The 27105-nt window shown below is 44.5% G+C and overlaps 1 protein-coding gene across 1 annotated transcript in view; it reads right to left on the bottom strand.

The window, feature by feature from the left end:
- LOC126188022 (uncharacterized) overlaps positions 1-27105 on the bottom strand; it is a 409344-nt gene that overhangs the window by 3654 nt on the left and 378585 nt on the right. The window contains exons 2-4 of the mRNA XM_049929440.1: positions 19481-19575; positions 14009-14170; positions 4800-5092 (exon numbers count right to left, since the gene is read on the bottom strand). Coding sequence (XP_049785397.1) covers positions 4800-5092; positions 14009-14170; positions 19481-19575 — 550 coding nt within the window. The remainder of the gene's footprint in view (positions 1-4799; positions 5093-14008; positions 14171-19480; positions 19576-27105) is intronic.

The raw sequence follows: 27105 nt of genomic DNA on the forward strand, positions 1-27105 counted from the left end.
TTGGGAGTGGTGCGTAAGTTCACCTATTCCTCGTGCTCTTATCTTCAGCCTGTGAGGAGAAGCTTTTCCTCCAGTCTACCACTGTAAATGCACGCTGTTGTCAGGGTGTCATTTCTACAGTATGTCGCCCATGTAGCATATAGAGAAATGACTGCTACCAAAGAAATGTCTGGCACCAACTGGTTTACGTAGCAACAGTGCATTTGGTTCACACACCTGCCGCCTACACTGTTCACTCATTTTCAGCAGTGGAGTTCTTGCTGCTACTTTACTACGGTATTGTAGGATCTCGAACGTTGGCTATCTGTTACTGAACAAAATATGCTATTTGATCGAAGGATTCCAATGTTTCACAATTGCTGCCAACTGAGGACTGCAGCGACACTGATCTACAGTTTTTCAAAGTTTTTGACACAATAAATAGGGGCAAGAAACACCAAGTTTTGAAACAATTGGAGACCCTGACAGAATACATGTTGCTCACAGCACATTCGTTTACGTAAGGAAAAAAATCTTTACGGTAATCTTATTCCTTCAGTTTATAGTTAATTTTCATGCATGGCGTTTTAGTCACATTACCCATCACACAGAATCAGTGATTTTTTTCCCCGGAGTAAAAGTAGCCTGTGTGTTAAATTCAGGGTATAGGCTACATCCATTCCAAAGTTCATCCAAACCCTTGCTACCACTTCAGCGTGAAGGAAAAATAAACTCACTAACTCGACCAAGAAAGGAAATAAGCAATTGCTATTTCGGTGCAGCGCAAATTTTTTTCGTGTGTGCCTGTTACCAGCAGTTGCGTTCACATATCGTAATCAGATTCAGCCTTACCTAAAAGCCTGCTGCGCTATAATGTTAAGCCACCACGTCTCTGTGTCGTACAGCATTAATAAATGACACTGTCGTGTCTTCAAGGGTCTCGGAAGCTGTAAGATGTGCTTGATGCAATGGGATTGTATAGAAGTATGGGTTAAACACTTTGAGGATTGTATAAGCATTATATTGATTACGTTGAATCGTAATATGGAAGACATATTAAACAATAAAAGCATTTTCACAAATACAATAAGGTTCGAAAGTCAGAGTAGATAGATTTTTCTGAGAGTAATTATTGTTCCACATTTCGCATCATATTCTTCAAATAGATAAATAATTTAAAAGTAGCCCATTCACGATATAATCAATTTTAAAAATTTTCCCAAATCCATCTAAGTGTTTTAGCTCGAAGGTGTAAGAAACATGCTCACACACAAAATTTCACATTTGTAATATATATATGGCATATGTAAGGGCATCTCAGCGAAACTTCTGCACTCTACTCGAAACAACAACGGCAACTTGTGGGCGCACACTGAGGGAGTATAATGAATAATGTTAAGTTGGATGCCATGTCACACAACCCCATCTGCGAGTAATAATTTGACGCTTCTTTGTACGGTACGTCAGCACTGATGGTTACACCTTGGCGGAGCAATTTGTAGAAAAACCACACCTTCGGTGTTCCACCAGGTGCATAACATCATTTTTGGATGCGTGGAAGTCTTTGTATGGGGAGTTCCTGCTCTGTTTGGGCTCCACCCGTCTTTTCCTCTCCTTATGGTAGCATAAAGATACCACTTCTCGTCACCAGTAATGATACAGGATGGGAATGATCAGTGTTGCTCATGAGCCAAGTGATGACGAACAAGAAGAGATGCACATATGGTCACCCATTGATTTTTGTGATTTTGGCGTAGAGTATGTGATACACAGAAACTCGATTTTTGAATCTTCCTCATTGCATGCAAATGTGGTGGGATGATTGCAGTTCATCGCACTTGCCAGTTCTCGAGTACACTGATGTGGATGATTGTCGATTAACGCTTTTAAATGATCTTCTCAAATCCCAAAGGTCTTCCTGAATGTGGAGAGTAATGTCAAAATCACAGCCCTTAAAATCAAAAATAAGTTTTTTTTGCTGCACTGCGTCCAACGGCATTATCCCCATGCAAGGCGCAAATGTTTCTGCCTGCCTCATGTGCTGTCAACCATCTTCTAAACTCAAACTGGAAATGTTCCAATTTCTCCAACTAGCACTCTATTTTGTAGCACCCACAGCTCCACCCACCTAGCATCCAGAGCTCGTGTCTGGTCTGGCATTTGCTGCAGGAGAGGGCGCGCCTTATTTGGACAAACTCTTCGAATCCGGAACTCGATTACTGCCCACTGTTTCTCACACATCGAGACAGTTGTGTTACACAGCGCCATGTTATACGTTACAATTCGGAGTCCTTTAGCGGCAGAGGGCTGCAAATATGTACAAAAGCAGAATTAACACCTAGAATTTTAAAAGCGTTTCTTTTATTTAAAAAGTCCACGACGTTCTTCGAAAAAATAGTGAAGAACTGTGGCCCGGTGACATGCCACATTGTCGTCCATAAAAATTCCGTCGTTGTTTGGGAACATGACGTCCTTGAATGACTGCAAATGACATCCAGAGGATCCAGTCCATTCGATGTAAACACAGCCCACACCATTATGGAGCCACCATCAGCTTGCACAGTGGCTTGTTGATAACTTGGGTCCATCGCTTTGTGTGGCCTGCGCCACACACGAACCCTACCATCAGCTCTTATCAGCTGAAATCTGGACTCATCTGACCAGGCCACAGTTTTCCATCGTCTAGGGTCCAAACGATACGGTCACAAGCTCAGGAGAGGCACTGCGAGTGATGTCGCGCTGTTAGCAAAGGCACTCTCATTGTTGTCTGCTGCCATAGCCCATTAACGTCAAATACCGCTGTACTGTCCTAACAGATACATTCATCGTGCGTCTCAACTCTACTAACACGCTACTCCTCTCGGTTGTCAAGCAAAGGCCGCCAGCCACTGCATTGTCCATGGTGAGAGGAAATGCCTGAACTTTTGTATTCTTGTCGTACTCTTGTCACTGTGGATCTCAGAATATTGAATTCCCTAGTGATTTCAGAAATGGAATGTCCCCTGCGTTTAGCCCCAACTACCATTCTGCGTTCAAAGTCTTTTTCCCCTCGGTGGCCTTAATCACGTCGGAAAACTTTCCACATGAATCATCTGATTACAGTTGACAGCTCCGCCAGTGCACTGCCATTTCATACACTACTGGCCATTAAAATTGCTACACCACGAAGATGACGTGCTACAGACACCGATATTTAACCGACAGGAAAAAGATGCTATGATACGAAAATGATTAGCTTTTCAGAGTATTCACAGAAGGTTGGCGCCGGTGGCGACACCTACAACGTGCTGACATGAGGAAAGTTTCCAACCGATTTCTCATACACAAACAGCAGTTGACCGGCGTTTCCCGGTGAAATGTTGTTGTGAAGCCTCGTGTAAGGAGGAGAAATGCGTACCATCACGTTTCCGACTTTGATAAAGGTCGGATTGTAGCCTATCGCGATTGCGGTTTACCGTATCGCGACATTGCTGCTCGCGTTGGTCGAGATCCAATGACTGTTAGCAGAATATGGAATCGGTGGGTTCAGGAGGGTAATACGGAACACCGTGCTGGATCCCAACGGGCTCGTATCACTAGCAGTCGAGATGACAGGCATCTTAGCCGCATGGCTGTAACGGATCGTGCAGCCACGTCTCGATCCCTGAGTCAACAGATGGGGACGTTTGCAAGACAACAACCATCTCCACGAACAGTTTGACGACGTTTGCAGCGGCATGGATTATCAGCTCGGAGACCGTGGCTGCGGTTACCCTTGACGCTGCATCACAGACAGGAGCGCCTGCGATGGTGTACTCAACGACGAACCTGGGTGCACGAGTGGCAAAACGTCATTTTTTCGGATGAATCCAGGTTCTGTTTACAGCATCATGATGCTCGCATCCGTGTATGGCGACATCGCGGTGAACGCACATTGGAAGCGTGTATTAGTCATTGTCATACTGGCGTATCACCTGGCGTGATGGTATGGGGTGTCATTGGTTACACGTCTCGGTCACCTCGTGTTCGCATTGACGGCACTTTGAACAGTGGACGTTACATGCCAGATGTGTTACGACCCGTGGCTCTACCCTTCATTCGATCCCTACGAAACTCCACATTTCAGCAGGATAATGCACGACCGCATGTTGAAGGTCTTGTACGGGCCTTTCTGGATACAGAAAATGTTCTACTGCTACCCTGGCCAGCACATTCTCCAGATCTCTCACCGACTGAAAACGTCTGGTCAATGGTGGCAGAGCAACTGGCTCGTCACAATACGCCAGTCACTACTCTTGATGAACTGTGGTATCGAGTTGAAGCTGCATGGGCAGCTGTACCTGTACACGGCATCCAAGCTCTGTTTGACTCAATGTCCAGGCGTATCAAGGCCGTTATTACGGCCAGAGGTGGTTGTTCTGGGTACTGATTTCTCTGGATCTATGCACCCAAATTGCGTGAAAATGTAATCACATGTCGGTTCTAGTATATTTGTCCAATGAATACCCGTTTATCATCTGCATTTCTCCTTGGTGTAGCAATTTTAATGGCCAGTAGTGTATTTTGTGCACGTGATACTACTGCTATCTCTATACATGCTTATGGTATCCAATGACTTTTATCGCCTTAGTATATATTGCAATCTCTCAATCTCAGCCCTACATGTTCAATATTATTGCGCATCAGGCTATATTATCCAGTATTGTTCATTGCCTAGGAGGTGCTTACGGGCTTCCACACACGAGAGACTGATTAGCTCAGTGCGTAATGACCTTGTACTGACGGTTTGACAAGACTGATCAATTTTTGAGAGACATATTGTAGGCGAACTGTGTACTGACTTGTTGTAGAAGGTGCCGCCGCGGATGACGCCGAAGTTTCCGGAGCCGAGCAGGTTGGAGGCGGGCGCCGCGCCCGCTGCCGCCGCCGTGGGTCCGGCCCCCACGCCGACGCCGGGCCCGGGACCGGGGCCAGAGGCGGGCCCGGTGGCCGTGGCGCGCAGGTAACCCGCGCCGAACGCGGTCGGCGGCTGCTGCTGCTGCTGGTGGTGGGCGTGCGGGTGCGGGTGGTAGCCCAGGAAGCTGTTGTGCTGCGGCCGCAGCAGCGACGACGGCCGCTGGCTGTGCGCCGGCTCCTGCGGAAATTACGTTAGGTCGGGTAAAGCTATCACAACCGAATGAAACCGTTTTCAAACTGTCTCTACTGCGCATGCGCAGCTTTGCGTTCGTTTGTTTCGACCGTCAGGAGCGTTTGGGTTTACTCGGATGCATACTTCGAGTGTTTCGTTGTTTCACCACCCGTAGCGCTAGTTGATTTCTTTGCTCTCTTCGCGTTGCTCAGATATTTCTTGTCCAAATAATGGAACAGTGCATCTGGTACATATTTTTTTTTTTTCATGCTTAGCATTACGCGTATCGAGAATTTATTCTCATTATCGAATGCAAATATTTACATAAATATTTTGTATGCTGTTTATATGTGTGTTGCGGCTCTCTTGCACTGGGCAGTTTCGAGATTTTGAGGTTGTAAGGTACCATACTCTGCCTCCTACATTATAAAAAAAAAAAGTCGTGTGATGAGGGCCTCCCGTCGGATAGACCGCTCGCCTGGTGCAAGTCTATCGATTTGACGCCACTTCGGCGACTTAAGCGTCGATGGGGATGATATGATGATAGGATTGACAGTCTGTCGTGCTGACCACTCTTTTTTGTATTTTTAAAATCTCATTTTGTTCTCTTTCGCTCGTTGTATCTGCTCGGGGCGGACGTCGCAAGACACCCGTTTCGGTTCGTCGTTGATCCATTAACTCACTTTTTTTATTACAGAGGCCAGCTAACCCTCTGACCGAACACGCTGAGTTACCGTGCCGGCCTATTTTATTTTTTTTTATCTGACGAGCGGGGCTCGATCCAGTGACCCAGCGATTACGGGGCTTAAACGTTAACCACTTTTTTAAAAATCTAATTTTGTTCGTTTCCGTTCGTTGCATCTGCCCGGGGCGGACTTCGCAAGACACCCGTTTCAGTTCGTCGTGGATCCATTAACTCAGTTTTTTTTTTTTTTTTTTTTTTTTTTTTTTTTTTTTTTTTTACAGAGGGCAGCTAACCCTCTGACTGAACACGCTGAGCTACCGTGCCGGCTGACCACTCAGCTACCGGGGGCGGACTACATTATACAGAAAAACACACATACAACGCGAAATTTCATAAACAGTATGAGTGATGGTTTGCATATGTGTGGTTTTCTGCGTAATGGAGGTGGTTTGGTATCTTATAACCCCAAAAAGACGACTACAGTGCAAGACAGTCAGCACAACACACAAAATACTAATGTAAATATTTGATCGTGACAATGAGAAATTCTCAAAACGCGTAGTGCTAAGCATGAAAAAATACGTAAACGGTGCAGTGCTCCATTATTTAAAGAATGAATGACTGTTGCGTGCTTTCCAAAAACATCGAATATGATGAATGAAATTGAATTAAACATTTGCGCTTCCCACTTGCGATCGGCACTTCTTGGAGAAGCGAGTCAGTGATACAAGATGTTAACTGAAGACGTTCTTAATTATTTATGACTCCACTTTCCTAATCAACGTGTACCAGACGCGGTGTACTGCCTATGAGCACAGAACCTCCTGGCTCGGGGACCACAGCACAACTACGACACCTGAGGATGGGCTTATAACAGTCCGAAACCGGTCGTGTGAAAATAAAGTAATTTACAACTGAAGCGGTATTTTCAACCTCTGCTATAAGGCTCATTTGCGGATGTTCTACCAATAGGATTCTTTGGGCCCGGGTTCGATTCCCGGCTGGGTCGGAGATTTTCTCCACGCAGGGACTGGGTGTTGTGATGTCCTAATCATCATCAATCATCCCCATCAACGCGCAAGTTGCCGAATTGGCGTCAAATCGAAAGACTTGCACCAGGCGAGCGGTCTACCCGACGGCAGACCCTCGTCACACGCCATTATTATTATCAAATTTGTCAGTTCTTGAATATACTCACGTGGATCATTGCGAATTAATGCATTTAACCGATCTTCAACAAATCCTGTAGGTCGTTCCCAACGTGGAAGTTCACTCATGTCAAAACGATCCTCCTTAAAACGAGAAAAAACCATTTTCTTGCTGTGCTCTGTCCAGCGGCTTTATCCCTGCACACGGGGGCAAATGTTTCTGGCTGCCTCCGCTGATATCACCCTTCTACTGAACACAAAACGGAGAATATATCAGAAATGTTACGATTTCTCCACGTGGCACTCCATTTTCTAGCGACCACAGCTCCACTCCCTACCTCCAGATGATAAAATGACAATATGTAAACTTGAAATGAAACTACAAATGACAATCGATAAATAAACCCTTAGTAACCGAAATACCAACACGCAAAACTTATGCACCAGACCAATACAGTCGAAGCAGACAAAACAGATAGGAAGAGATCATAGCTTCCTTGGATCAACTCACTGCAGGAGGTAGGCCTGGTCTTTAATCACAAAGCTGGACAACACCAAACACCACCATCTGACAAAAATGTGGCATGAATTTAAATAATATGGTCTATTACATGACCTCCACCTCCAAGTCAAGAAGAGAGAAACACATCAAAAGAGAACTTACACATCTCTTAAAAATAACGATATGGTCGGTTCCACGAACATCTGAGTTTTCCTCCCCATTTCAATTCGAAGACAGCATAGAAGTTATAAATAACATGAAACGTAGGAAGGCAGCAGGCGTTGATCATATTTATCCTGAGTTTCTGTTGCATTTATGAAGATAGTAGCTGTTCCCGAATATATATGTAGTTAAAGGCTACCCAGGCACTGACCTTCGTCTGTGCGAATGCGCACAGGTTGCCTAAACCCTTACGGGAATCGACACCTTAGTGTGCGCGAGTAAAGAGTGGATGGGCAAATATCTATTAGGTACATTACGTATGTAGATTGTGGACAGTTGGGAATGTGGGTCTAACGGGAAGCGTGCAAGGGATAGGTCCCTGCTGTCGCGCTATTCATCTGTCTCCTCGGTGGCTCAGATGGATATGCCGGCACGGTAACTCAGTGTGTTCGCCAGAGGGTTAGCTGTCCTCTGTAATAAAAAAAAAAACTAAGTGAATGAATCGACGACGAACTGAAAAGAGTGTCTTGCGACGCCCGCCCCGAGCAGATAGAACGAACGAAAACGAACAAAATGAGATTTTTTTTTAAAAAAAAAGAAAGAAAGAAAGATGGATAGAGCGTCTGTCATGTAAGCAGGCGATCCCGGGTTCGAGTCCCGGTCGGGGCACACATTTTCAGTTGTCCCCATCGAGGTGTATCAACAGCACCTGTCGGCAGCTGAGGGTTTCAACTAATTATCATTTATTCTGTTGCATTTTCAACCTTTTACTGTCAAATGGCTTGAACAGCTTCTTTTCAAATACGCTGGAGTCAGCCCATCTGCCACCTCTCTTCAAGAAAACTAAGATTATTACTGTACTAAAACCAAGCAAAGATCCATCCAAAGTTGAAAACTATATTCCCATTGCGCTTCTTAGTGTCACGTTCAAGCTGTTGTAGAGGCTCATTCACAACAGAATCTGCTAAGTTATCAACAAACACATCCCAATAGAGCATGGTGGGTTTAGACCAGGAAGGGGATGTGAGGACTAGGTACCAGCAATTGAAACGCACATCGAAAACGGCTTTTAGAAACAGAGGACAAACGTGGTGTACTTTTTAGATCTAACTGCAGCCTATGATACTGTCTAGTGCGACAAACTCCTTCTCAAATTCACCGCTGTCATCCCATGTCGGAAACTAATCGCTCTAATTGGTAACATGTTGAATAATAGATATTTCCAGATGTTTTCAGACAATTCTAAAAGCAAAGTTCACAAAATAAATGATGGTATGCCTCTAGGTTCTGGTTTGGCCCCGCTGCTTTTTAATTTGTATGCATACGACCTTCCTGTTACAGCTGGCTAGGCAGTGCTCGCACTAAAATATTTGACACACGACTCAGTCAAGCAATGTGCCTCATCACAGGATTATGCGTCTCACAAAGACGCACTGGCTACCAGTACTTAGTAATATTCTACGACCATCCATCTAGAAAACCATCATGGCACACAGTAGGGTCTAATTATCCCGCAGGAATGCAACATCAATACGCAAGATGCCTTGAACAGTAAATGGGAAGATCAATCTTCCTTCCATAAAGCATCACCAACTAATCTAAACTCTCTGGGAACGACCAGCAGGTTTCCATCCGCCCCGACGACGCTTGTGCATACTGAATCGGATCAGAACTGACCGGGGCAGATGGGGAGCATTGATGCACCAGTGGGTATGAAAGTCCTACCCTGGGTGTGACTGCGGTGAAGAGCAGCAAAGAGTACATCACATAATATTTGAATGTTGCCTCTGAGCATTCAGAGGGACAGTGCAAGACCTTCACAGTTTGTCTGGAGAAGCTTTTGATTGGATTTACAATCTGGACTTATGTCTATGAAACCATTGCGAATGTTAGATTTTGTGTATCTGTAAAGACATGTATGTGTTGTTGTTGCTGTTGTTGTTGTTGTGGTCTTCAGCCCTGAGACTGGTTTGACGCAGCTCTCCATGCTACTCTATCCTGTGCAAGCTTCTTCATCTCCCAGTACGTACTGCAGCCTACATCCTTATGAATCTGCTTAGTGTATTCATCTCTCGGTCTCCCTCTACGATTTTTACCCTCCACTCTGCCATCCAATACTAAATTGGTGATCCCTTGATGCCTCAGAACATGGCCTACCAACCGATCCCTTCTTCTAGTCAAATTGTGCCACAAACTCCTCTTCTCCCCAGTCCTATTCAGTACCTCCTCATTAGTTATGTGATCTACCCATCTAATCTTCAGCATTCTTCTGTAGCACCACACTTCGAAAGCTTCTATTCTCTTCTTGTCCAAACTATTCATCGTCCATGTTTCACTTCCATACATGGCTACACTCCATAAATACTTTCAGAAACGACTTCCTGACACTTAAATCTATACTTGATGTTAACAAATTTCTCTTCTTCAGAAACGCTTTCCTTGCCATTGCCAGTCTACATTTTATATCCTCTCTACTTCGACTATGTATGTATTTGTTATAAATATTTGGCTATATTTCTCTGTCATCATACGAAAAATAATACATAATCACAGTTGGTAGTGAAAACCGACATGTGGTAAAGTATTCGATAGCAGAAGCAAAAATATTCCAGTAAACGTAGGTTCTAAGTCTGCGAAATAATTGCGGCAGTGTAGTTATGAGCCGCCACTGACTTCATTGTGAAGTATTGTTCCGGTTAGTATTAATCTGTTCAAAATGTAGACTCTTCGATCAAGTCCCTAACTAATTCGATTCAATTTTCACTCAACCCCTACCCTAACAAGAAATACAATTGATTCAGCATGTTATGTATTAATTTACTGCACACTCGCACCTCAACTTTGGATGCACTACTGCACTCGTCTTTGGAGTGAGTTACAAGTTTTTCAAATACCCGCAGACCATCTCGTAAATCTTAACAAGATTGTCCAATTCGTTGCTCCAGTTCTTCAAGTATCAATGGGAGTGCTTACACTTCATTTTGAGACGACCACAGACAGAAAAATTCAGAGGACTGAGGTCACGTGAATCTGGAAGTACAGCCTGCGCTCCGTCTGTCCACCTTGGGCCATTTTGGTGCGTTAGCTGTTTTACACCAGCAGTAAAATGTGCCAGTGCTCCGTCGTGTGTGTACCACATTTCCCAACGTTGCGCAAGGTAAGGTAGTTTGTGGGTGAAAATTGAACCTGATTAGATGGAGATTTGATCGAATACAGTGATACTGTGGCCACACTTCGTCTTGAAGTGAGAGACGGCTCGTAACCATACATACATAAACGGCTAGTATGTGGAGCCACGTTTACAGGAACGTTTTAGCTTCTACTATCGTGTACTTTGCAAAGCAACAAGATTTTGCCACTATACATTTAATATTGTTGTACATTGATTTTTATATTAGATTATATTTATGATGTGTAATCGGGTTACTAATCATTTCATTGGAAGTTAATGGCTAATATCACATACTAACCATTTCTGTGGTACTGCAAGTCTGGGAGTTAACTAGAGGTGAGAGGAACGTAGCTCTCTGGTGAGTCGAGAAATAAAAATTTCAGAATAGCGTACCTGGAGAAAGAGCGTCAAGGATGGAAGAACGCGAAAGGATATTCTTTTATTGCGAAGGAACGCGAGGGGTCACAGTCGATGGACGCGACCTCCAAAGAATCTTCGCATCGGAAGTACTGTGGCATGGTTCCTGACAAAAAGCAGAGGCGTTTACTATTTTTGTGGAGTGCTAAGGATGAAGGAGGGGAAATGGAACCTTCCAGAGTATCTTCTGAAAGTAGTATGAGCTTCAGCAGATAAGTTAGCAGATTCAATGTCCATGTAGTGGGAGGTAATGTTTTTGTAGCGGCCACTGGGATTTGTCACCTGAGCACAAGCGTAAACGCCGTGTGAAAGTTGTTTTCTGCTGTTGTTGGTCTTCTTCGTCAGTGGTCGTAAACTAATTTAAAATCAAGGACCTATTGAACGACTGAAAAGAATGAGACAGACGCAACAGTTTATACGTGTATTCTGTTCTTCTTCTTTAAATTGAATCTCTTAGCCGTTGTTGCACAAACATTTGTGAGTTACTTATATTACAGCTTTATTTTAAAAAAGTTAAGACATACAAATTTTTCCTTTGTTCGTAGTAATGTAAAAGCTCATGAAAAGTAATAGAAGGCAAAACAAAACATTAGTCTGTCATAAACAAAATTTTCTCCCTACTAACACAATAGAGTCAGTTTCAACCGACGATGTTCCCATTTCTTCAGTAACCGTGCGCAGGACGGTTTATCGTCGAATAAACGAATTGGTAGCAGGAGTGGAGTTTATTTCTGCCAGCGATCAGAAAAGTTTTGGTCCTTAGACTACCGGTTTCGGTCAGGGAGGACCAAATGTTTTCTGACGATTGGCAGAAATAAAAGACATTCGGTATACACTACCTGGAACACTGTTTTAATCCGCTACCATGTCAAAACTTGTGGAACTAGCTCAGAAGTATCGGTGCACTGAAGACGCGATGTGATTTAGTTTATTTACATCTACCGAACTTACTCCAGTCAATTATATTATTCACGTAGTGTCATTCATGAAAATGTTAGTAGAGCAGCGCACATTGTCCTGTGTCCAGATTGCGTCACTGCACTTGCAGCCACGTTGCTGCCGCGCCCATTCGTGCTATGGTTGGGGGAGGGGGGGCGTTAGGAGGGTGGGAAGGGGCGGTGGACGGTTTATTTTAAACGCCATCTGCAGCCCGCACTGTTAATCGAGGTTGTTCCACTTACGGTTTCCGTCCGCCTCGATACATCGGTACCGTCACCGTTGTGAATCTTCTTGTTTCGACATTCCGAGAAGACCCAATTTAGTGCTGACTTTGCAAAATACTGTTACGATTTGCCTCAAGTACTGTAGTAACGACATCTGTTAGCGCAACATGTAAATGCAGCCTCAGTTAGCTTTATTTATGTCAACAAGTCAATGTTGAGAAGGTCGTGTCACAAGTTGACGTTGCATGTTTGGTATCCTGTATCGATGATGTAAGCACCTTCCAGATGTAGTGCAATTATTCAAGAAAATGCAGACAACTTCAGTAGTACAGGAACTATTTAAGCAGCGTCATGTAACTGTGTTCTAAACGAAAAATAGTTATATTAAATAAATTTTTACTTGATTTCTACACCCCCATCTCAGAGTGTCATGACGAGGTCCCGGCTAGATATGGCAACCCTTGTTCCATCACACACAAGCTGCGATAGAAGCGATACTTCGTTCCAGCTTTCTTTGGTACGCGTTCTGTTGAATGAACTGCTCTGTGCATAAAATTACAAAGCATTTTTTTAAAATCAAAAGCGTTTATATCTAATAGCTAGCTTCCATTCATCGTAATGCTTTTGTCATTTACGATTCCCGAAGCGCTTCAATTATACTTAAATTACAAGAAAGTAATGGCTGATTTTATTACAGATATTCTACGTTCTTTTCACCATGATAGTTCCTGAAGTATTTTGTATTTTGCGGATCAGATACAGTACGAAATTCATTATGTCTGTTATCGCATGACGCATGCTGTATTCCTCGCACTCAATTCCATTCAGTATCAAATATTTAGTAAGAGTAAACAAAACATAACTGAGGTGTAAGACAGACTAAAAGAGCAGATTTGCTGACATGTAGTAGTTCACAATCCTTCAGCGATTCCCTAGTTAACCTTACGTGCAAGCGACTACGCGCACACGCGCGCGCATGTGTGTGTGTGTGTGTGTGTGTGTGTGTGTGTGTGTGTGTGTGTGTGTGTGTGCGTGGCCATGTGGGCGCTGAGAACTCCATTTAGAGAGGATATAAAATGTAGATTGGCAATGGCAAGGAAAGCGTTTCTGAAGAAGAGAAATTTGTTAACATCGAGTATAGATTTAAGTGTCGGGAAGTCGTTTCTGAAAGTATCTGTATGGAGTGTAGGCATGTATGGAAGTGAAACATGGACGTTAAATAGTTTGGACAAGAAGAGAATAGAAGCTTTTGAAATGTGGTGCTACAGAAGAATGCTGAAGATTAGATGGGTAGATCACATAACTAATGAGGAGGTACTGAATAGAATTGGGGAGAAGAGGAGTTTGTGGCACAACTTGACTAGAAGAAGGGATCGGTTGGTAGGACATGTTCTGAGGCATCAAGGGATCACCAGTTTAGTATTGGAGGGCAGCGTGGAGAGTAAAAATCGTAGAGGGAGACCAAGAGATGAATACACCAAGCAGATTCAGAAGGATGTAGGTTGAAGTACGTACTGGGAGATGAAGCAGCTTGCACAGGATAGAGCAGCATGGAGAGCTGCATCAAACCAGTCCCAGGACTGAAGACCACAACAACAACAAATACCAATGTATAAAAGAATCACCACAACAGGTCATACAGCAGCAAGTGAGCGAGTGAGTGAGTGTGTCACCTGGAAGAGCAGTTGCGGCCTGGAGTGTCCCAGCGGCTGGAAGAGCGGCGCGAACGACGGGAAGAACTGCTGGTCGGACGCCTCCGGGTCGTCTTGCTGTGGGTCCGGCCCGTCGCCGGCTCCAGCGCCCTCCAGGGAGTCGTCGGAAGTCAGCGCCGCCACCTACCGCAAGGGCAGTCGTATCAAGCGGGCACACAACGAAAACAATGCCTGTAAACCTGCATCTGCAAGGATACTCAGCAAATCACACTTAAGAGCCTGGCAGAGCGTTCATCGAACGACCTTCACAATAATTCTCTGTTATTCCAATCTCGAACAGAGCGCGGAAAAAACGAACGACTATGTCTGTCCATGAGAGCTTCGATTTTCCTTATTTTATTAGAATGTGTAGGTCGGCGTCAACAAAATATTTTCCCTTTCAGAGGTGAAAGTTGGTGATTGAAATTTCGTGAGAAGATTCCGCCGCAACGAAAAATGCCGTCGTGTTAATGGTGTCCAACCAAAATTCTGTATCATGTCCGCAACACTCTCTCCGCTATTTCGCAATAATGCAAAACGTGCTGCTCTTCTTTGAACTTGTACTCCGTTAATCCCATCTGGTAAGGATCCCAGACCGCGCAGCAGTACTCCTAAAGAGGACGAACAGGTGTAGTGTAGGCAGTCTCTTTAGCAGACCTCTTACATTTTCTAAGTGTTCCGCTAATGAAACGCAGTCTTTTGATTTGCCTTCCCCACAACATTTTTCTATGTGGTCTTTCCAATTTAAGTTGTTAGTAATTGTAATTTCTAGGTGTTTAGTTGAATCTACGTCCTTCAGATTTGACTGATTTATTGTGTAACCGAAGTTTAACGGATTTGTTTTAGCACTCATGCGGATGACGTAACATTTCCCATTATTTAGGGTCAATTTCCAATTTTTGCACCACACGGATATCCTTTATAAATCGTTTTGCAATTTGTTTTGATCTTCTGATGACTTTACTTGACGATAAACGACGGCATTATCTGCAAACAACAATAGACCACTGTTCAGATTGTCTCTCGGATTGTTTATAGAGGGTGGTCCATTGATTGTGACCGGGCCAAATATCTCACGAAATAAGCATCAAACGAAAAAACTACAAAGAACGAAACTTGTCTAGCTTGAAGGGGGAAACCAGATGCCGCTATGGTTGCCGCGCTAGATGGCGCTGCCATAGGTCAAACGGATATCAACTGCGTTTTTTTTTTTTTTAATAGGAACCCCCATTTTTTCTTACATATTCGTGTAGTAGTAAAGGAATATGAATGTTTTAGTTGGACCACTTTTTTCGCTTTGTGATAGATAGCGCTGTAATAGTCACAAACATATGGCTCACAATTTTAGACGAACAGTTGGTAACAGGTAGGTTCTTTAAATTAAAATACAGAACGTAGGTACGTTTGAACATTATATTTCGATTGTGCCAGTGTGATACATGTAACTTGGTCAACTTATCATTTCTGAGAACGCATGCTGTTACAGCGTGATTATCTGTAAATACCACGTTAATGCAATAAATGCTCAAAATGATGTCCGTCAACCTCAATGTATTTGGCAACACGTGTAACGACATTCCTCTCAGCAGCGTGTAGTTCGCCTTCCGTAATGTTCGCACATGCATTGACAATGCGCTGACGCATGTTGTCAGGCGTTCTCGGTGGATCACGATAGCAAATATCCTTCAACTTTCCCCACAGAAAGAAATCCCGGGACGTCAGATCTGGTGAACGTGCTTCGACGAACAATCCACCTGTCATGAAATATGCTATTCGATACCCCTTAAACCGCACGCGAGCTATGTGCCGGACATCCATCATGTTGGAAGTACATTACCATACAGTGAAACATCTTGTAGTAACATCGGTAGAACATTACGCAGGAAATCTGCATACATTGCACCATTTAGATTGCCATCGATAAAATGGGGGACAATTATCCTTCCTCCCATAATGCCGCACCGTACATTAACCCGCCAAGGTCGCTGATGTTCCACTTGTCGCAGCCATGGTGGATTTTCCGTTGTCCAATGTGCATATTACGCCGATTTACGTTACCGCTGTTGGCGAATGACGCTTCGTCGCTAACTACAACGCGTGCAAAAAGTCTGTCATCGTCCCGTAATTTCTCTTGTGCCCAGTGGCAGAACTGTACACGACGTTCAAAGTCGTCGGCATGCAATTCCTGGTGCATAGAAATATGGTACGAGTGCGGTCGATGTTGATGTAGCATTCTCAACACCGATGTTTTTGAGATTCCCGATTCTCGCGCAATTTGTCTGCTACTGATGTGCGGATTAGCCGCGACAGCAGCTAAAACACGTACTTGGGCATCATCATTTCTTGCAGGTCATGGTTGACGTTTCACATGTGGCTGAACACTTCCTGTTTCCTTAAATAACGTAACTATCCGTCGAACGGTCCGGGCACTTGGATGATGTCGTCCAGGATACCGAGCAGCATACATAGCACACGCCCGTTGGACGTTTTAATCGCAATTGCCATACATCAACACGAGCCCGCATCTCGTGGTCGTGCGGTAGCGTTCTCGCTTCCCACTCCCGGGTTCGATTCCCGGCGGGGTCAGGGATTTTCTCTGCCTCGTGATGGCTGGGTGTTGTGTGCTGTCCTTAGGTTAGTTAGGTTTAAGTAGTTCTAAGTTCTAGGGGACCGATGACCATAGATGTTAAGTCCCATAGTGCTCAGAGCCATTTGAACCATTTGAACATCAACACGATACCGACCTTTTCTGCAATTGGTAAACGGTCCATTTTAACACGGGTAATGTATCACGAAGCAAATACCGTCCCCACTGGCGGAATGTTACATGTTACTACGTACTTATACGTTTGTGACTATTACAGCCGCATCTATCACAAAGCGAAAAAATTGGTCCAACTAAAACATTCATATTTCTTTCTGCACTACACGAATATGTAATAAAAAATGGGGGTTCCCATTTTAAAGTACGCAGTTGATATCCGTTTGACCTATGGCAGCGCCATCTAGCGGGCCAACTATAGCGCCATCTGGTTTCCCCCTTCGAGCCAGACGAGTTCCGTTCTTTGAAGTTTTTTCGTTTGATGCTTATTTCGTGAGATATTTGGCCAGGTTACGATCATTGGACCACCCTGTATATACAGGGTGATTCACGAAGATACGTAAATATTTTAATATGTTATTCTACAAGTAAAACTAAAGAAAAAAGTTCATATAAACGTACGTCCGCAAGTAAATTAATTTGCTTTCAATTAAGAATGTATATACGTTTATGTCATTGTTGGCAACCAACCGTTAGTGAGTTGTTTCAGTCGTTTCCTAACCTCGAAACGAGTTAGTTTTCTGTATTGTTCAGTGAAAAAACATAGTAACAGTGAAACCACATAGTAACTGTTGTAGTTTCACGACGAGCAACAAAATCTGGTCATACACTTCACACGGGGAAGAATCATCGGGAAACTGGAAGGAGAACGAAGTGTGACGAGGGTAGCTCACGAGTTTGGTACTGCTCATTGCTTCACGTTCACGAACAGCGTTCTGAAGCTTAGGCACTGCTGTCAAAAAGACAGGAGGTGGTCGAACACGGGCAGCTACAACAGCAGATGACCGCTGAACTGTGCAGCAGGCAAGAGGGGATCCACGTCATGTAGCAGGTGGAACTGCAACTACATTTAACAGGACTGTAAGATAATCAATCTCACGCTACACAGTGGCATGGCGGCTGAATGGGGGTAGTCTCTTTGCCCGACGACCAGTACTTTCCGTTCCGTTGACACCCGCACATGGGCGGCAATTGGAGGAACTCTTGGAAAGAGAGGCTTTTCTGCGTATGGGCTGTCCTGCCCCTTACCCCGACTTAAATCCCATAGAGCACAAGGGGGATGCGTTGATACGTATTGCAGCGCCTCCACATGCACCAACAGCCTTCCCGCAGTTGTCAACCGTGCTGGTGGACATATGAAATCCCCCACCACAAGAACTCTTTACCAACCTTGTGGGCAACATCGGATACCGTGTATTGTCGTCCGTGGTGATTACACTCACCCTACAAGGGGAGACGGAAGGCAATTTTTATCCCTGTCCTGCGAATGTTATTTTACCCTTTGAATAGGTACACTTTTCAAAAGAACTATAAGTGATAAAATAATGAAATTTTTACTGCATACATATAACATATATCCCTCAATTTACAAGTAAAATGAACATAATACGTCTTATGGTTTTGAAGAAAAAAGTTTTATTCTTTCACTAGTAAAATTTAACTTTTTTTGTACATTAATTATTATAAAACAGTTTCTGATTGTTTGGTGGTTCTCAATTTACTTGTAATAACTTATTATCATCTGCAGTACAAATTGACCAAATTTCATGTTTCTAACCCCATTAGTTTATCAAATAATGGTATCTGAAAGTAAAAAAAAATGTAGTTTTGAGAAAAATCTATTTAAAGTTTAATATTGCAATTCTAGTATTGTTATTGATGAGAATTGCTTACCAGTAATATTTTCCTGAACCATACTGAGCGTAATCTGAATCATAATGATCTTCTTTTGTTCTCTTGGTCTCCTTTCTTTTCTGTCTGGCTTCTTTTGTGCATTTTAAATTAGTAATATCTGCTTCGAGGATTCTCTCTTTATCTATTTGCACCAAGGATTTTGCAGTATTTCCATTAGATTTTGTACCCAATAATTCCAAAACATCCAGTTTCCTAAATTCACCATCATTGAAGCATAAAACAGCATCATAGACACCAAATTTAAGGGTTGTAGGCTGAACAAATAGTTTTCGGTAACCGGTTCCAAATGGCAGAATTCACACATTCATTTAAATTTTGGGTTTTCCCTTGAAGACATTTCTTCAACAAGGTATCTTTACAAAGATCTCTAAATATAGGCTTAATTTCTTTTAGTTTAATTAAATGCTGTGCATTATCTCTGCATCGTGCAAAAAGGAAGGTGTGGCATTTAAATGCCAGATTGCACAGAGCGTCAGGAAAACCATCATATCTCACGAAAAAATTGTCGTATTTGTATAAAACGAAAACTGTTTCACGCAGGAAAGACCAGGTATTTCAAATATGCTAAAATCTAAAAATCGAATTTTTGAAGCCCACTTGCCTTCTGTCTCCCCTTAAGCACTATGTCTCGCCTTTTGCAATGTCTGGGGAACAATCTAAATCGCGGTGACTTTAGTATAATTACTGTCTTTGAATAGACGTGTCATTTCTGTTCACCTCAATACAAATGTCTGTATCACTTTCAGTTACCTTCTGTACTATTTGCTGTAGCAGTTGTTTCTCTGTACGATCCAAGTTTCATCGAGCTATGTTACTGGCAATGATGCATCACGCGAAAGTTATCTTCGTGCTTAAGTTTTGCGCTCCAGTGTATGCACAGTTCTTCTAAAGGTAGTGGAGGGGCGCGCTAGAAGCTGAGCGCGCTGCGTGTTGCCTACCTGCGCGGCGTCGGCCCCGTCCGCCTGCGACACCGCCGGCACGAGCGTCAGATGCTCGCCTCCCTGTTCGCCGCTCTTCTCGCCCAGCGCTGCGTCTGCAACAGATGGAAGTGCCACGGTCACTACGAATAGTTACTCGCCTCCGCTTCATCACTCTAAGTTACCAAGTACAATCTAGGAAAAAATTTAAAAAAAGAAAGACCACGCACCACGAGGAATCATCCGAATGGGATGGAAATCGGTGGATGTGATGTGCACTACTGGCCATTAAAATTGCTACGCCACGAAGATGACGTGCTACAGACGCGAAATTTAACCGACAGGAAGAAGATGCTGTGATATGCAAATGATTAGCTTTTCAGAGCATTCACACAAGGTTGGCGCCGGTGGCGACATCTACAACGTGCTGACATGAGGAAAGTATCCAACCGATTTCTCATACACCAACAGCAGTTGACCTGCGTTGCCTGGTGAAACGTTGTTGTGAGGCCTCGTGTAAGGAGGAGAAATGCGTACCATCACGTTTCCGACTATGATGAAGGTCGGATTGTAGCCTATCGCAATTGCGGTTTATCGTATCGCGACATTACTGCTCGCGTTGGTCGAGATCCAATGACTGTTAGCAGAATATGGAAGCGGTGGGTTCAGGAGGGTAATACGGAACGCAGTGCTGGATCCCAACGGCCTCGTATCACTAGCAGTCGAGACGATAGGCATCTTATCCACATGGCTGTAACGGATCGTGCAGCCACGTCTCGATCCCTGAGTAAACAGATGGGGACATTTGCAAGACAACAGCCATCTGCACGAACAGATCGACGACGTTTGCAGCAGCATGGACTATCAGCTCGGAGACCATGGATGCGGTTACCCTTGACGCTGCATCACAGACAGGAGCGCCTGCGATGGCGTACTCAATGACGAACCTGGGTGCACGAATGGCAAAACGTCATTTTTTCGGATGAATCCAGGTTCTGCTTACAGCATCATGATAGTCGCATCCGTGTTTGGCGACGTCGCTTTGAACGCACATTGGAAGCGTGTATTCGTCATCGGCATACTGGCGTATCACCCGGCGTGATGTTATGGGGTGCCATTGGTTACACGTCTCGGTCACTTCTTGTTTGCATTGACGGCACTTTGAACAGTGGACGTTACATTTCAGATGTGTTACGACCCGTGGCTCTACCCTTCATTCAATCCCTGCGAAACCCTACATTTCTGCAGGATAATGCACGACCTCATGTTGCAGGTCCTGTACGGGCCTTTCTGGATACAGAAAATGTTCGACTGCTGCCCTGGCTAGCACATTCTCCAGATCTCTGACCAATTGAAAACGTCAGGTCAATAGTGGCCGAGCAACTGGCTCGTTACAATACGCCAGTCACTCTTCTTGATGAACTGTGGTATCGTGTTAAAGCTGCATGGGCAGCTGTACCGATACACGCCATCCAAGCACTGTTTGACTCAATACCCAGGCGTATCAAGGCCGTTATTACAGCCAGAGGTGGTTGTTCTTGGTACTGATTTCTTAGGATCTATGCACCCAAACTGCGTGAAAATGTAATCACATGTCAGTTCTAGTATAATATATTTGTCCAATGAATACCCGTTTATCATCTGCATTTCTTCTTGGTGTAGCAATTTTAATGGCCAGTAGTGTACATGTACTGGCAAACAAACTATTACAGTTTCAGAAAGACCGGATGATTTATTCAAGGGAAAGAGCTTCACAAATTGAGGAAGACAATAACGCCATGGTCCGCCTCTGTCACTTATGCAAGCAGTTATTCGGCTTGGCACTAACTGAGTTACTGGATCTCCTCCTGAGGGATATGATGTCAACTTTAGTCCAACTGGCTCCTTAGATCGCCAAATGCCGAGATGTTTGGAAGGCCCTGCTCGTAATGCTCCAAATGTACTCAGTTCGGGAGAGATCCGGCGATCTTGCTGGCCAAGGTAGGGTTTTTCTGGTTATCATGGCTCAGTTAAAAGCAGGACTCATCACTGAAGACAATTCTACTCCAGTCAATGAGATTCCAGGCCGATGACGTCTCTGGACATTCCCTAGATTGTTGCCTCTCATACGGCCCGACAGCCAGGAGTGATGGTCTGGGGTGCTCTTTCTTTTCATAGCAGGACCCCTTTGACTGTCATCCGTGGCATCCCACAGCACAGCTGTACATTGACGGTATTCTACGCCCAATTTAATTTTCCGTTCATGGCAAACGATTCTGGGCTTACATTCACCAACATAATGCTCGTCCACACATGGCAGGAGTTTCTACTCCTCGTCTTAGTACCTGCTAAACCCTACCTTGACCATCGATGTCGCCGGATCTCCCCAGTTGAGAACATTTGGAGCATTATGGGCAGGGCCCTCCATCTAGCTCCGGATTTTGAAGATGCAACGTGCCAATTGGACTGAATTTGGCACAGTATCCCTCAGGAGAACATACAACAACCCTATCAATCAATGCCAAGCCGAATAACTGCTTACATTAGGGTCCGATGTCGACCACCGTGTTATTCAGTTGCTCAGTTTGTGAAGTTCTTGCTCTTGAATAAAACATTCAGTCTGTCTGAAACTGTTATCATTTATTTGTCTGTACATGTGTAGAGTAGTGCAATTAAAAGTAGCCTGCCTCACCTTTCAGTGCCAATGTAATTATTCGACTTATGAAATATAGTAACTGCTGTAACAATGGACAGATTTATGCAGTAATCGATTGTTGTGATTCTTCTATCAGCATTTCCGTTTATTTTATCTGGAAGTTATGTGTTACTCTATGCGGTCTACAAAGTAACTTTCTCGATAGAAGAAGGAATTGAAATTGAGGAAGAATATGTGAAAATAGGTTCGATTAAGGAAACTCGTGAAATTTTCGGGGTCAAGTATCCGGTTAGAGGACTAACACCAAAGATAGCAATACAGACTCTGTATAAAAACTGGTGCACCTAAGGATCTTTGCAAAATGTAAAATGACAAAGAATTCCTTCAGTTCGCACATCAGAAGTTATTGCAGACATTCGCCAAATAATTATTCAGAGCCCATAAAGTCTACAAGTAAACTGGCCCAACAGGCCCATGCGAGTAAGAGGAGTTACCAACAGACATTGAAAAGTTTTAATTTGAAGCTACATCACGTGACGGTTGTGCAGCAAGTACGGGAGGAGGACAGTAGAAACGTGTAAATTACTGATAGTTGCTTCTGGATAATATCAACGAAGGTTTGTTAGACCCTTTCTATTACATCGTGAGTGATCAAGCATGGTTTCATCTTTCCGCTCATGTGATTTCACAGAACACGATGTACAGGGCGACGGAGAACTCTAACATTGTGTGTCAGCAACCACTCCATGATGAAAAAATCGGCGTTTGGTGTGGTGTTAACAGGAAAGCGTATCATTCGACCGATATTTTTTGACGCTACCCTCAACATCGTTGCATATATGGAAATTTTTGATAAATTGTGTGCCCAACACACTGAAAATGAAAGACAACACTGCTTCTTCCAGCAACATCTAAGGTATTCCCGGACTGACTCCATCATGTCTTCACTGAGGAACGAACTGCCAGCAAACATTTATAGCCACCTCGTTCGCCGGATGTAACAAAATGTGTTTTTTTTCCTGTGGGGACATTTTAAGAGCAAAGCCTATGAAACAGATCCACACACATTACAAATCCACGCACAAGACAGGAACTGAAAGACAATAACAGCTGTGAAGTTGCCGCCATCTTTATCCGAAATTTACGCCGGTATATCTGAATATGCTTAGACGTGCACAGCCGTGTATTGATATTGATATTGCGGGGGGATTACTTTCAACATCTTCTATAAATGTATTTTTCGTTTTAAGTAAACGGTAAGTCCATTTAAGCACATCGTTCCTATAATTTCACTACATTTCCTTTAACTTACACAAACTAATTTTGTCTGTGACACCCTGTATGTCAAATCTGCCGATTTCCGTCCCATTCAGATAACTCCTCCGTAGTGGGCCTTTTTTTGTCTTAGCATATACACTCCTGGAAATTGAAATAAGAACACCGTGAATTCATTGTCCCAGGAAGGGGAAACTTTATTGACACATTCCTGGGGTCAGATACATCACATGATCACATTGACAGAACCACAGGCACATAGACACAGGCAACAGAGCATGCACAATGTCGGCACTAGTACAGTGTATATCCACCTTTCGCAGCAATGCAGGCTGCTATTCTCCCATGGAGACGATCGTAGAGATGCTGGATGTAGTCCTGTGGAACGGCTTGCCATGCCATTTCCACCTGGCGCCTCAGTTGGACCAGCGTTCGTGCTGGACGTGCAGACCGCGTGAGACGACGCTTCATCCAGTCCCAAACATGCTCAATGGGGGACAGATCCGGAGATCTTGCTGGCCAGGGTAGTTGACTTACACCTTCTAGAGCACGTTGGGTGGCACGGGATACATGCGGACGTGCATTGTCCTGTTGGAACAGCAAGTTCCCTTGCCGGTCTAGGAATGGTAGAACGATGGGTTCGATGACGGTTTGGATGTACCGTGCACTATTCAGTGTCCCCTCGACGAACACCAGTGGTGTACGGCCAGTGTAGGAGATCGCTCCCCACACCATGATGCCGGGTGTTGGCCCTATGTGCCTCGGTCGTATGCAGTCCTGATTGTGGCGCTCACCTGCACGGCGCCAAACACGCATACGACCATCATTGGCACCAAGGCAGAAGCGACTCTCATCGCTGAAGACGACACGTCTCCATTCGTCCCTCCATTCACGTCTGTCGCGACACCACTGGAGGCGGGCTGCACGATGTTGGGGCGTTAGCGGAAGACGGCCTAACGGTGTGCAGGACCGTAGCCCAGCTTCATGGAGACGGTTGCGAATGGTCCTCGCCAATACCCCAGGAGCAACAGTGTCCCTAATTTGCTGGGAAGTGGCGGTGCGGTCCCCTACGGCACTGCGTAGGATCCTACGGTCTTGGCGTGCATCCGTGCGTCGTTGCGGTCCGGTCCCAGGTCGACGGGCACGTGCACCTTCCGCCGACCACTGGCGACAACATCGATGTACTGTGGAGACCTCACGCCCCACGTGTTGAGCAATTCGGCGGTACGTCCACCCGGCCTCCCGCATGCCCACTATACGCCCTCGCTCAAAGTCCGTCAACTGCACATACGGTTCACGTCCACGCTGTCGCGGCATGCTACCAGTGTTAAAGACTGCGATGGAGCTCCGTATGCCACGGCAAACTGGCTGACACTGACGGCGGCGGTGCACAAATGCTGCGCAGCTAGCGCCATTCGACGGCCAACACCGCGGTTCCTGGTGTGTCCGCTGTGCCGTGCGTGTGATCATTGCTTGTACAGCCCTCTCGCAGTGTCCGGAGCAAGTATGGTGGGTCTGACACACCGGTGTCAATGCGTTCTTTTTTCCATTTCCAGGAGTGTATTTTATAGGCTGAAACAGTGACCTACGTATTTAATGTTTAATATTGAAAGGGACATTTAAAAGTATGAATGTACGATCGAATAAAAGAAATTTAGAACGTTAAAACGAAAGTAAAAAAAGAAATGATGAACTCCCGAAGGAACCAATAAGCGTTCGAACGGACATAGGAAAGTTAGAACTTGAAATTAACGAATGTTTAAATATCAGACCAATACAACATTCAGATGTTAATTCCATTGAATTTTGGAACAAACGAAGGAATTTTGGAATGGTTGAAAGTTCAAATTTTCGAGCGAACGAAGACTATTCTAATTTTCGAACGAGCGAACACTTGAACATTGGAACAAACTATCATTCATATGGTCAAACAAACAAAAATTCGTACGTCGATAGAGCGAATGGACAATGGAACATTGGAATAGTTGACAGAATGTTCTAAATAACGAACTATGATTCTAATGTTTGAACGAAGGGACATGTGAATGTCGATCTAATGACGGAAAATTTGAATGAGCGATCATCAGAATATACGAGTGAAGGAAAGTTGTCACGGTTGAAACTCGAATGTTTGAATGGATAAATGCCTGAAAGCTGGAACAAATGGAGATTTGATTGACAATTAAATGAGCAAATGTTCAAACGAGCCAACGTTAAAAACGGTTTAAGCGAATGAAGGATCGTTAGAACAAATGAATGTTCGAAAACACGACCATATTTTCAATTTTTCGAACGAATGGACGCTCTAATGTTCGAATTACAAAATGTTAGAATGTCCGAAAGAACGAATTATATTTTAGTTGGTTCCACCAGGTTAGGTACTTATTTATTTGCTTGTTCTGTGTTTCATACGCTAGTACCCAGAAGTAAATCGCTTTTTCCACGTACTGTGTCTAATTCACGATGTAATCACACAAATTGTCAACCAGATGTCCGTATGATTGTGTTCTGCACGGAAGAATGGCATTCAGGTCAACGGACAGCCATGCCAACGATGACGTCAGGGCACCTATGAAGCGAGGGAGTGTTTGCTGGGTAGCCCCACATCCACAATCGGTGCGTACAGTGTCACAGACGGTGCAGTATGGCGCAGAGAAGATGCCTACCAGACTCTCTGCCGTGGTGGGCCATAGAAAGAAAGCAAGCAGGACAGCACCAAACTGATTTGGTCCGATGGCTTAATGTGAATTGTTCTGCTGTTTCACGGACGTGGCGACAGTTTATGGCGACCGAAACTGTATCCCGAAGACCAGGGCGGGACCGACCACGAGTGGCTTCAGAAGAGAGGACCGTTATTTGCCTGTAAGGGCACGACATTACAGCTTTAGTACTGCACGGCAACAGGCATGTGAGCACGGTGCAGAAGGCGTCGGCAGAGTGGCCTTTATTGTCAGAGACATGCTGTATGTCTACCTCTGATGCGTCTTCACAGAAGGGAACGTCTAGAGTGGAACCATCAACATGCCATCTACACGGTCGAACAGTGGGCCACTGCTGTTTTCACAGATGAGTCCCGACTTAATCTGAAAAGTGATTCTCGATGGATTTGCATCTGGAGGGCACTTGGAACACAATTTTGGGGCAGAAAGAAGAGACGGAGATAGAGGAGGATCCGTAATGGTGTGGGCGGGGATTATGTTTACCACTCGAAACGCTCTTCATGAAATTGTACAGGCGAATCGGCAACGTTTAACTGCTGTCAGCTATCGTGACGAGATCTTGGGACCTCATTTGCGGTTGTTGCGAGGTGTTGTGGGTCCAGACGTCGTACTGATGGACGATAATACTCGAACTCATAGAGCACGGTTGACGACGTTTTCTTGGAAACGGAAGATACTGCACGCATGGAGTGGCCTACTCGCTCTCCCAATTTCAGTCCCATAGAGCATATCTGGGGTGCACTAGGGAGACGGCTTGCATCACGTCAGCATTCACAGACCACTCTCAGAGACTGCGAGCAGCTCTGCAGAAAGAATGGGCGTTACTGCCTCAACATGGGACCGATTACATCATTCACAGCATGCCCCGTTGTTGTCAGGCCTGTGTTGCTGCCAGAGGTGGTCACACCCCATACTGATCACATTGAACAGTTGTCGGAATGTGTGTGCAAATCCGTTAAGCTGGAAAAAAACGATGAACACGTTTGTCTACCGTTATGCATGTTGCAGTTGTTTGT

This window comes from Schistocerca cancellata, chromosome 5 (genome assembly GCF_023864275.1).
Source record: "Schistocerca cancellata isolate TAMUIC-IGC-003103 chromosome 5, iqSchCanc2.1, whole genome shotgun sequence".
Lineage (NCBI taxonomy): Eukaryota > Metazoa > Arthropoda > Insecta > Orthoptera > Acrididae > Schistocerca > Schistocerca cancellata.